This window comes from Pristiophorus japonicus, chromosome 11 (genome assembly GCF_044704955.1).
Source record: "Pristiophorus japonicus isolate sPriJap1 chromosome 11, sPriJap1.hap1, whole genome shotgun sequence".
Lineage (NCBI taxonomy): Eukaryota > Metazoa > Chordata > Chondrichthyes > Pristiophoridae > Pristiophorus > Pristiophorus japonicus.
Genome location: NC_091987.1, coordinates 119,776,374 through 119,789,493, shown reverse-complemented (window position 1 = coordinate 119,789,493; position 13,120 = coordinate 119,776,374). Strand labels below are relative to the sequence as shown.

The following is a 13,120-nucleotide window of genomic DNA, read 5'->3' as shown; positions in this document are numbered from 1 at the left end:
CCAAAAGCAGAGGTGAAAATGAGCTGTTATAACCGGAATTAGGTGCATGATTAGATTGGCCAAGAGTGGCATTCCAATCCAAAAGGTTTTGTTCTGTATGCATACCTGTCTGCCATTCTAACGACCTTGCTTTTTCCTGGTAGTTTATTCATGGAGGACACACTGCAAAGATTTCTGATTTCTCCTGGAATCCCAACGAACCTTGGGTAATCTGTTCTGTATCGGAAGATAATATTATGCAAGTTTGGCAGATGGTGAGTGTTGGTCTTGTTGGATCAGCTGTAGGGTATCCAAGTATTTTGATACAAATAATCATCCCGTCTTCGTCTCTTTGCTCAAATTTTTAATGGCTTTCAAATTTTGCTTTTTAGTATAAAAAATTCAGTTAAAACATACTGGGGCATAACTTTATGATTTGTATATTATGGTTACATTACATAAGTTTCAAACTGTGATGTATCATGGCTTGATTATGATTTTGCCCTTTCAGGCTGAGAATATTTACAACGATGAAGAACCAGACACACCTGCCTCTGAACTCGAGAGTCAAGGATCATAAAGCCCCATTTTGAATCCACCACTTTAAAAGGGGTCTGAAAAAGATTTAAACTGATAATCCTAATGCAGCTGTTTTCCAAGCAGTCTTTTCCAGTAAAGTGCTGGGGCTTGTATATAAAAAGCACTTGTGCAAATTCTGACGTGCAACTCCTGTTAATTTTCAGTGAGTGTTGTACAGAAATTTGGGAAGTGTTTTGAGAATGCAATGCCTGATTTATACAGTAGTATGTAATTGTATTCCTTAGCATGTATAAAGGCTAATTGATAGCTGCTTGAAAGCTTAAGCACAAATTGTGTATACTTGTGTGTTGCGATAATACGTAATATACAGCTTGACCCTGAAATGTGATTGGCAGCAGGGGCATTGATTCAGAGTATGCATGTCACTTGGTTCCAATGGAAGAGAGTTAAAATTGATAATGTCTCTACAAAGCAATGTCATCTTTAAACTCTTGAGGACAGAAGAATTTTTGTTATCCAAAGTGCATGTTTCAGCACTTGAAAGTCTTTGCTTTACTTCTGTCCAAGCCCCTCTACCCCCTACAACACACACACACACACACACACACACACACACGCAGTCGTGGTTTGAAATACCATTGAAGTTCCAGCATATTTTGCAGGTGCACAACATCCATGCCCACATGCCCACAACTGGAATAACTGTGCGGCAAACATGGCATATCATAATGAACAAAATCTTTACGTGTTTTATAGTGTAATCCAGCATATGGTGAAGAAATGCTGCTGCGGTCTTCAAAGGGTTAAGAGCTAACTTTCATATATGTGGCATAGGTTTCTTATCCTTTGAGGCGCCGATGTGTGTTTGTGCATTTAAGAATTCCCATAGAAATTTGCTTCTCCTGTATTTTCCTTTATTGTTTTAAAAACTGCATTTTATGCAAATTGTAGAACAGGGGTATACAAACACAATAAACCTTTTGTAATAATTTTTAAAACTTAGCCGTTCTTTTTAACATGTACACATGAAAGGCAGAAACTGATCAATGTGCGTATTAGAAGTTAATTTACAGTTTGAGTTTGTTCATCTGCTCTGAATGAAATTTATGGTATACAAGTATAAATGAACAAGTGCTACACTGGAGCTTTCAATTTCTCCATATTTTGTTATAAAGTACAAACAGTGGACATTCGATCCTATTATTTAGCACCTGTTCACAGTTAGCAAAAACTGCATGCATGCAGATTTTATGGCTCACCAACGTCACCAGCGGTAGTGGCTTGGTGGAGGTGGAGGCGGAACTGAAAGAGAAACTAATTGAAATTTCCTCCACCCTGTGCAACCAAAGGAGAATTAGTATGGTGTGCTCTGAGCAATCAATGGATTATCTCACTGATTTTATGGATAAATGTCAGACCATCTATATCAACACTACACCTTGGTGTAAACCTCTGACTACTAGATGGAGCCATGTAGTCAATAGAGTCTGCCACAAGATCAAGGGTTGATGCTGGCACAGGTGATCCAAAACCCTCCCAAATAAGATTGGGAGCCTTGTAATGTATCGGAGCTCAGCAGACATGGCTTTCTGGAACCAAGTTTAAGATTAGTTGCACAATGGATAGTTGGCGGGCAGAATTCACCAGCCACCTGCCCGTTGAAACTGTCGCAAGGCCTAGGCCTCGTTTTCATGCAGTCCACAAGCTGCACGTACCAACCCAGTGCTCTGAGGCAGCTTGCGAGTTGGGGAGGGCCAACATCGCTCCAAAGTATTTTTGTGGAACATTCCTGCTATCCCTGACTCTACAAAAAATACAAGTTGAAAATATCTGGACCATTTTTTTGAGCAGCCTCCACCAATCTAAGGATTGGTTAGGCCATTCAATGCCAGTGGAAATGGGCAGAGCATCAACGACACACCCTCCACCCACTTGAACCTCAAAATTGCAATTGGGGTCTGATAGGCTCTACCTAACTTGGGCTGGAGTCCCAGTGTAAATGCAGCGCTAAGAGACGGACACCATTTTCAGGCCATTACAAGTCTGAGCAGAAGTCCTGTGTCTTTAATGGCTCACATTGGGGATTATGGCTCTGTTGTGAAGAAGTAGAATCATGGAATGGTTACAACACAGAAGGAGGCCATCCGGTCCGTCGAGCCCGTGCTGGCTCTCTGCAAGAGCTAGTCCCACTGCCCCATAGCCCTACAAATTTTTTTCCTTCAGGTTCATATCCAATTCCCTTTTGAAAGCCATGATTGAATCTGCCTCCACCACCCTTTTAAGCCAGATCCTAACCACTCGTTATGTAAAAAAGTTTTTCCTCATGTAGCCTTAGGTTCTTCTGCCAACCACGTTAAATCTGTGTCCTCTGTTTGTTGACCTTTCTGCCATTGGGAACAGTTACTCTATCTACTCTGTTTAAATTATTCTCTTGATTTTGAACATCTCTATCGAATCTCCTCTCAACCTTCTCTGCTCGAAGGAGAACAACCCCAGTTTCTCCAGTCTATTCACATAACTGAATTCCCTCATCTCAAATCATTGTTGTAAATTTTTTCTGCACCCTCTCTAAGGCCTTCACATCCTTCCTAAAGTGCGGTGCCCAGAATTGGACAATACTCCGAATGAGGCCGAACCAGTGTTTTATCAAGGTTTATCATGACTTCCTTGATTTTGTTTTCTATGCAAAGAGTAGTAATAACCGGGTCCTTTTCAGAATGGCAGGCAGTGACTAGTGGGGTACCCGCAAGGTTCAGTGCTGGGACCCCAGCTATTTACAATATACATTAATGATTTAGACGAAGGAATTGAATGTAATATTTCCAAGTTTGCAGGTGACACACACTGCCACCCAGCTTCGAGTTGTGAGGAGGATGTTAAGAGGCTGCAGGGTGACTTGGACAGGTTAGGTGAGTGGGCAAATGCATGGCAGATGCAGTATAATGTGGATAAACGTGAGGTTATCCACTTTGGTGGCAAAAACAGGAAGGCAGAATATTATCTGAATGGTGACTGATTAGGAAAAGGGGAGGTGCAACAAAATCTGGGTGTCATGGTACATCAGTCATTGAAAGCTGGCATGCAGGTACAGCAGGCAGTGAAGAAGGCAAATGGCATGTTAGCCTTCATAGCAAGAGGATTTGAGTATAGGAGCAGGGAGGTCTTCCTGCAGTTGTACAGGGCCTTGGTGAGGCCACATCTTGAATATTGTGTACAGTTTAGGTCTCCTAATCTGAGGAAGGACATTCTTGCTATTGAGGGAGTGCATGAAGATTCACCAGACTGATTCCTGGGATGGCAGGACTAACATATGAAGAAAGACTGGATCGACTAGGCTTATATTCACTGGAATGTAGAAGAATGAGCGGGGATCTCATAGAAACATATAAAATTCTGACGGGATTGGACAGGTTAGATGCAGGAAGAATGTTCCGATGTTGGGGAAGTCCAGAACCAGGGGTCATGGTCTAAGGATAAAGGGTAAGCCATTTAGGACCGAGATGAGGAGAAACTTCTTCACTCAGAGAATTGTGAACCTGTGGAATTCTCTACCACAGAAAGTTGTTGAGACCAGTTCGTTAAATATATTCAAAAGGGAGATGGATGTGACCCTTATGGCTAAAGGGATCAAGGGGTATGAAGAGAAAGCAGGAATGGGGTACTGAAGTTGCATGATTAGCCATGATCATATTGAACGGTGGTGCAGGCTCGAAGGGCCGAATGGCCTACTCCTGCACCTATTTTCTATGTTTCATTATAACCAAATTCCATGTGACTCAGCCAGAGACCAATGTTTTAGGCAAAATTGAGCATACTGCTTTATTTTGGGTTAATTGTGAATGAGCTGGTATACTAAAATACTCCAAATATCCATAATTTCAGCATTGCCATTTATAACCTGGTTGGTTATTAAATGCATTTGGAGGTCGACAGCAGTAAGATTTTAGCTTTGTGCACCAGTATTCTAACGTCCATTTAAGAATCAGCCAAGCTCTGAAAGCACCCATTGCCTGTTTCCAGGGGCAATATACTGTGCTTTTAATTTCTGTGTTTCAACTGAAATATTCCTCACCTCGCTCTACAAATTTTAAGTCATGGTTATCAGGGCCACTGTTTCAGTGGTCAAATAAGTCAAATTCTGCTTCCATTGCAAATAATTCTAGGCTTTTTACAGATGTTTTAGAGGTGACAGTTTGCAAATTGATCTGTTTAGGGTCACTAGTTTATGGTAACTATAGGATAAATTCACTGAGACTGCACTCTAGTGTAGGTTTGAGAACCTGTAACTCTCCCACTTGAACTCCCTTGGGACAAAACTGGTGAATTTACCCCAAATTAAATTCAATTTTTATTACATTGCAAGGCTTTTTAAACTTTTGATTGTCCATTTTTACATAGAAACAACATCCATTGTGTTGATGCTAAATTCAGGGAAGCAATAAAAAGTTGCAATTTCTTACAACAATTTAAATGCAGAAGGGGTGTTTGCTCTAGTTGCCAATATGTGCTGAGAGTTGCAGTAGTGAAGCGGTCATTGCTCATCAAGATTTGAATTGACACCCTCCTCTCTCACTCAGTTCAGGACAATTATGATCAACGGACTGAAGAGAACCTGGGAGACAGTGTGGGGTAGGTCAACTTGAGCAGAATAGTTAAGCAGATACAATCCTGGATGATAAAAACTCATCAGCATTCTAGTTGCATGGGTGTGAGATATACCACTGGGATGCCATATGTACTAAGCAGGCAATGTCTTGGCAAACTTCTGCTAGATTCCGTAGTTCCAACATACTCCAACTCAATTTAAGTGGAATAGCAATAAATGCTCAGATAAATCTATGACCAAGACATTGTTTGTAAATCTCTATTTCAGGTATTCTCTATTCTATCTCCAGCTCGAAGTTTCCCAATCAACATTTGAGCCTAGTGTACGTACATTTTGTAATCGAGGAATTTTATTTAGGTGAAAGCTTCAACTAACTAAAGCGATCAATGAATTAAACCTGGAATTTAACCCTACATCTGAGGAACCTTGCATCATATCCAGTAATGCTTTCTGGAACGTGCCTGTGGATGAATGTGCGAATATGGCGTAAAAACCAAAGCAGGCTTACCTCCAGAAACAAATGATTTACCAGCACTCACTGCCACAGCTGATGGTTTTCTGGTGAGGTAACAGAGGTCAGGCAAGTGACTGGATGGGCAGCCCTACAAACATTGCTCGCTTTAGCGGAGGGGGCAGAAAATTATACAGGGTTCCAACTTTTCCCCTTAAATCATGCATTTTGTTTTTGTATATTCTCGCTTAAAAACCCTTCCGCAGCTCCTGACAGACCGCAGCTCCGAACAGACCACATTGCGGCACTGGAGCTGCAGGTGGATTCACTCTGGAGCATCTGCGATGCAGAGGATATCGTAAATAGTGAGTTGGTCAGGCCGCAGGTAAAGGTTACACGGACAGGGAATGGATGACCAACAGGAAGAGCAGTGGAAGGAAGGTAGTGCAGAGGTTTCCTGCAGTCATCCCTCTCCAAAACAGATACACCGTGTTGTGGGGGGGGGGGGATGATTCATCAGGGGAAGGCAGCAGCAGCCAAGTCCATGGCACTGTGGATGGCTCTGCTGCACAGGAGGGCAGGGGAACAAAAGAGGAGGAGAGCTATAGTGATAGGGGATTCTATTGTAAGGGGAATAAGACGTTTCTGCGGCCGCAATCGAGATTCCAGGATGGTATGTTGCCTCCCTGGTGCAAGGGTCAAGGATGTCTCGGAGCGGGTGCGGGACATTTTGGAGCGGGAGCGTTAACAGCCAGTTGTCGTGGTACATATAGGTACCAACGATATAGGTAAAAAAAATGGGATGCGGTCCTACAAGATGAATTTAAGGAGCTAGGAGTTAAATTAAAAAGTAGGACGTCAAAGATAGTAATCTCAGGATTGCTACCAGTGCCATGTGCTAGTCAGAGTAGGAATCGCAGGATAGCTCAGATGAATACGTGGCTTGAGGAGTGGTGCAGAAGGGAGGGATTCAAATTCCTGGGACATTGGAACCGGTTCTGGGGGAGGTGGGACCAGCACAAACCGGACAGTCTGCACCTGGGCAGGACCGGAACCAATGTCGTAGGGGGAGTGTTTGCTAGTGCTGTTGGGGAGGGGTTAAACTAATATGGCAGGGGATAGGAACCTATGCAGGGAGACAGGGAAGTAGAATGGGGGCAGGAGCAAAAGATAGAAAGAAGAAAAGTAAAAGTGGAGGGCAGAGAAACCCAAGGCAAAAATCAAAAAGGGCCACATTACAGCAAAATTCCAAAAGGGCAAAGTGTGTTAAAAAGACAAGCCTGAAGGTTCTGTGCCTCAATACAAGGAGTATTTGTAATAAAGTGGACGAATTAACTGCACAGGCAGCAATTAATGAATATGATATAATTGGCATCACAGAGACATGGCTCCAGGGTGACCAAGGCTGGGAACTCAACATCCAGGGGTATTCAACATTCAGGAAGGATAGACAGAAAGGAAAAGGAGGTGGGGTAGCGTTGCTGGTTAAAGAGGAAATTAACGGAATGGACATTAGCTTGGATGATGTGGAATCTGTATGGGTGGAGCTGCGGAATAAAAAAAGCCAGAAAATGCTAGTAGGAGTTGTGTACAGACCAAACAGTAGTAGTGAGGTTGGGGACAACATCAAACACGAAATTAGGGACGCGTGCGATAAAGGTACAGCAGTTATCATGGGTGACTTTAATCCATATTTAAATTGGGCTAACCAAACTGATAGCAATAGGGTGGAGGAGGATTTCCTGGGGTGTATTAGGGATGGTTTTCCAGATCAATATGTCGAGGAACCAACTAGAGGGCTGGCCATCCTAGACTGGGTGATGTGTAATGAGAAAGGACTAATTAGCAATTTTCTTGTGCGAGGCCCCTTGGGGAAGAGTGACCATAATACGGTAGAAATCTTTACTAAGGTGGTTAATTCAGAGACTAGGGTCCTGAACTTAAAGAGCTGTTTACACTGTACATTAATGATTTAGACGAGGGGATTAAATGTAGTATCTCCAAATTTGCGGATGACACTAAGTTGGGTGGTAGTGTGAGCTGCGAGGAGGATGCTATGAGGCTGCAGAGCGACTTGGATAGGTTAGGTGAGTGGGCAAATGCATGGCAGATGAAGTATAATGTGGATAAATGTGAGGTTATCCACTTTGGTGGTAAAAACAGAGACAGACTTTTATCTGAATGATGACAGATTAGGAAAAGGGGAAGTGCAAAGAGACCTGGGTGTCATGGTGCATCAGTCATTGAAGGTTGGAATGCAGGTACAGCAGGCGGTTAAGAAAGCAAATGGCATGTTGGCCTTCATAGCGAGGGGATTTGAGTACAGGGGCAGGGAGGTGTTGCTACAGTTGTACAGGGCCTTGGTGAGGCCACACCTGGAGTATTGTGTACAGTTTTGGTCTCCTAACCTGAGGAAGGACATTCTTGCTATTGAGGGAGTGCAGCGAAGGTTCGCCAGACTGATTCCCGGGATGGCGGGACTGACCTATCAAGAAAGACTGGATCAACTGGGCTTGTATTCACTGGAGTTCAGAAGAATGAGAGGGGACCTCATAGAAACGTTTAAAATTCTGACGGGTTTAGACAGGTTAGATGCAGGAAGAATGTTCCCAATGTTGGGGAAGTCCAGAACCAGGGGACACAGTCGAAGGATAAGGGGTAAGCCATTTAGGACCGAGATGAGGAGGAATTTCTTCACCCAGTGAGTGGTGAACCTGTGGAATTCTCTACCACAGAAAGTTGTTGAGGCCAATTCACTAAATATATTCAAAAAGGAGTTAGATGAAGTCCTTACTACTAGGGGGATCAAGGGGTATGGTGAGAAAGTAGGAATGGGGTACTGAAGTTGCATGTTCAGCCATGAACTCATTGAATGGCGGTGCAGGCTAGAAGGGCCGAATGGCCTACTCCTGCACCTATTTTCTATGTTTCTATGTAACTTCAACGGTATGAGGCGTGAATTGGCTAGAGTAGACTGGCAAATGATACTTAAAGGGTTGACAGTGGATAGGCAATGGCAGACATTTAAAGATCACATGGATGAAGTTCAACAATTGTACATCCCTGTCTGGAGTAAAAATAAAACGGGGAAGGTGGCTCAACCGTGCCTAACAAGGGAAATTAAGGATAGTGTTAAATCCAAGGAAGAGGCATATAAATTGGCCAGAAAAAGCAGCAAACCTGAGGACTGGGAGAAATTTAGAATTCAGCGGAGGAGGACAAAGAGTTTAATTAGGAGGGGGGAAATAGAGTATGAGAGGAAGCTTGCCAGGAACATAAAAACTGACTGCAAAAGCTTCTATAGATATGTGAAGAGAAAAAGATTAGTGAAGACAAACGTAGGTCCCTTGCAGTCAGATTCAGGTGAATTTATAATGAGGAACAAAGAAATGGCAGACCAGTTGAACAAATACTTTGGTTCTGTCTTCACGAAGGAAGACACAAATAACCTTCCGGAAGTACTAGGGGACCGAGGGTCTAGTGAGAAGGAGGAACTGAAGGATATCCTTATAGGACGGGAAATTGTGTTAGGGAAATTGATGGGATTGAAGGATGATAAATCCCCGGGGCCTGATAGTCTGTATATCAGAGTACTTAAGGAAGTGGCCATAGAAACAATGGATGCATCGGTGATCATTTTCCAACAGTCTACCGACTCTGGATCAGTTCCTATGGACTAGAGAGTAGCTAATGTAACACTACTTTTTAAAAAAGGGAGAGAGAAAACAGGTAATTATAGACCGGTTAGCCTGACATCAGTAGTAGGGAAAATGTTGGAATCAATTATTAAAGATGAAATAGCAGCGCATTTGGAAAGCAGTGACAGGATCGGTCCAAGTCAGCATGGATGTATGAAAGGGAAATCATGCTTAACAAATCTTCTGGAATTTTTTGAGGATGTAACTAGTAGAGTGGACAAGGGAGAACCAGTGGATGTGGTGTATTTGGACTTTCAAAAGGCTTTTGACAAGGTCCCGCACACGAGATTGGTGTGCAAAATCAAAGCACATGGTATTGGGGTTAATGTACTAATGTGGATGGAGAACTGGTTGGCAGACAGCAAGCAGAGAGTCAGGATTAACGGGTCCTTTTCAGAATGGCAGGCAGTGACTAGTGGGGTGCTGCAGGGCTCAGTGGTGTGACCCCAGCTCTTTACAGTACACATTAATGATTTAGATGAAGGAATTGAGTGTAATATTTCCAAGTTTGCAGATGACACTAAACTGGGTGGCGGTGTGAGCTGTGAGGATGCGCTAAGAGGCTGCAGGGTGACTTGGACAGGTTAGGTGAGTAGGTAAATGCATAGCAGATGCAGTATAATGTGGATAAATGTGAGGTTATCCACTTTGGGGACACAAACACAAAGGCAAATTATCTGAATGGTGGCAGATTAGGAAAAGGGGAGGTGCAACATAATCTGGGTGTCATGGTTCATCGGTCATTGAAAGTTGGCATGCAGGTACAGCAGGCAGTGAAGAAAGCAAATGGTATGTTGGCTTTCATAGCTAGGAGATTTGAGTATAGGAGCAGGGAGATCTTACTGCAGTTGTACAGAGCCTTGGTGAGGCCTCACCTGGAATATTGTGTTCAGTTTTGGTCTCCTAATCTGAGGAAGGAAGTTCTTGCTATTTAGGGAGTGCAGCGAAGGTTCACCAGACTGATTCCCGGGATGGCAGGACTGACATATGAGGAGAGATTTGATCAAGTGGGCCTTTATACACGAGTTTAGAAGGTTGAGCAGGGATTTCATAGAAACGTATAAGATTCTGACGGGACTGGATAAGTTAGATGCAGGAAGAATGTTCCCGAGGTTGGGGAAGTCCAGAACCACGGGACATAGTCTTAGGATAAGGGGTAGGCCATTTCGGACTGAAATGAGGAGAAACCTCTTTACTCAGAGAGTTGTTAACCTGTGGAAATCCCTACCACAGAGAGTTGTTGATGCCAGTTCATTGGATATATTCAAGAGGGAGTTAGATATGGCCCTTACGGCTAAAGGGATCAAGGGTTATAGAGGGAATGATCAGCCATGATCTTATTGAATGGTGGTGCAGGCTCGAATGGCCTACTCCTGCACTATTTTCTATGTTTTAGCAAAGCTGGGTTACAAAGGGTTTCTATAATTTAGACAGCTAGGAGAGAGAAAATGAAAAAGACTTGCACTTATATGGCATGTTATCACATGTCTCAACTATTCCCAAGTGTTTTGCATGAACCAATTCCTTTGAAGTACAGTGAGTGTAAAAAACATTTTTACTTCTAAAACTTGAGAAACAAGTTAAATTCTGTGAGATGGAACAGCTCGAGTTACTATTCCAAAGCATTATGGGCAAATTATAACTAATAAGGACTTGGTTTGGTGGCATTTTTTTTGAACTCAAGGGAATCCAACTGAAAAGTCTCAATTCAGAGTGATTTGTTTTTCCAGGTGTTGATACATCAATATGTGACTAGTGATCTGAAATAGCTACAGCAGAACATGCCTGAAATTCCTCTGTTCTGATGGCCATCGTTATCTGGGATGATGGGGTAAAAAATTTCATAGGTCTTGAGGCAGACATGTACTAGACACACCACAAATGAGCAGAAATGGCACCATGTAAATAAAGGAACTATGTCACACAACCATTTGTGCTCAATTTTCTTTTAATTTTTTGGGGCCAGAACCCTTATGCTGTGCCCAGAGCCCTATCAAGTGTCCCTTGGCAGGCACTCTAGTTGCGCCATTAATAGTGCTGGTGCCTGCAGGAAATGGGACAGCATCAGAGGTACAATTAGTGGCTGTCCTGACTAATTCCAGGGCTCTTGTATTTTTTTTAAAACAGTAAAATAAGCAGTTTGAATCCTTAAATCAGTATAGTTCTACATCATCGCACCACTAATCTGCAGTGTTCCCATTTCTTTCAACATTGCAATCTCCCTTTCTTAAAAAGCCTGCCCTTAACTCCTCTGTATTCCTAAACTACCACCTTATCCACCCTGTCCTTCTCAAGTTCCTTGAACCGCAACTTCTCACCATTCCCTGATCAAAGCCCAGCTGCATCACTAGCTATGTGTTGGTGCAAGGTGCAATATGCATGACTGCAGCCTCATCCTCCGCGACCTGTCAATATTGTTGAGCACTCCATTCTCTCCAATGCCTTCCACCTCCGTGATTTCAAACCTACCTGGCCCATTGCTGTCACTATAATGTTTTCCAAGACTCTCTTTAATGCTTGTATGGTCACCTGCATTGTGTCCCTTCCTATTCTCTACATGGTGACATCATCTACAAGTCATGGAGTTAGCTCCCATATGTAAACAATTGACACTCAAATCTACCCCGCCCCCCAACTCCAGGAATAGTGCAATACTAACCAAACTTTCCATGTGACAAAGTCCCAGCTGAGTCAAAATTTGCTGCAGATCAATGTTGACAAAACTGATGCTGTTTGACTCGCACCAGAACCTATATGCCTCTGGGTCCAATTCAATCAACATGCTGGACACCGGCTTAGGCAGAGCCTCATGGTGATCAACGGCAAATTAAGTTTTAAAGCTTAAGAGCTACTTTGCTGTCGCTCCAGAACATTGTATGCTTATGTCCCATCTCCCTCCCAGTACTGCTGAAACCCTAAAGGATTGATATATCAAAATCTCTCCTTGCCAACTTCAGCTAATTGAGAATTCTGTGTCAAATCCTCTCGAACACAAAGTTCCGTCGACTCATTATTACCCGCTCAAGTTCCTTTGGCTTAGAAAATCAAATCCAAGATCCTCATCTTCAAATGTTCTGTGAGAAACTATGTCCAGCCATATGGCTGAGCCCACTCCTGTTCCGCAATTCTACATAACTGCTTGTTCACAGCTCCATCCACCCTCCACTCTAGCATCGGACACTGCGCTTTCAACCATTATACTCCTGCTGTCTGGCATTCTCTCCGAAAACCGCTCCCATTTGTTCCCTCTCTTCCACATCAAACCCTCCTAAAAATACATTGCACATTCTGTCTCACCTCTGAACTTCCTGCTTGATGTCCAGCTACCCCCATGTGCTATGAAATGTATATACGAGGAACACAACATAAATGCAAAGTTAAAATGGAAGAATAATTTTTAAATCTGTGTGAGGCAAATGCCACATTTGTCCAGTAAGGTTGGTGGTGAGCTTAATTTATTTCCTAAATATAAAACCTGGTCATTTTGTTTTGTTTCTAGATGCAACTGCATTTACAGTAAGCTATTAACAGCAACAATATTTGAGTGGCGGCAAGGAAAACAACAGCAATATAAGTGGGATGCTCATCACTACAGCATATCTGTTAACGGAGAAGTAATAAAGAGATGAGCATTACTGCTTCAAGAATCAGCTTTACTAGATTGATACACAGTTACGGTATGAGCGGTTTTTCAGTATTCAAAAATGTTATGTTTACATTAAGCAATCTTGAATTTTAAACACATTTTCCATACCTAGTATCTCATTTAAAATGTATAATCTAGTCAATGAATTTGAAATGCATGGAGCTAGGGTTTTTTGAGGTGACATGTTAAGAGTGGTCTCT

At 42.7% G+C, this 13,120-nt stretch overlaps 1 protein-coding gene across 1 annotated transcript in view; it reads left to right on the top strand.

Moving 5' to 3' along the window:
* The window catches only part of LOC139276245 (histone-binding protein RBBP7), a 61,670-nt gene extending 60,153 nt beyond the window's left edge, over window positions 1-1,517 (top strand). The window contains exons 11-12 of the mRNA XM_070893951.1: window positions 144-254; window positions 491-1,517. Of these exons, the coding sequence (XP_070750052.1) occupies window positions 144-254; window positions 491-559 (180 nt within the window). The 3' untranslated portion in view covers window positions 560-1,517. The remainder of the gene's footprint in view (window positions 1-143; window positions 255-490) is intronic.
* Window positions 1,518-13,120: the final 11,603 nt, after the last annotated feature.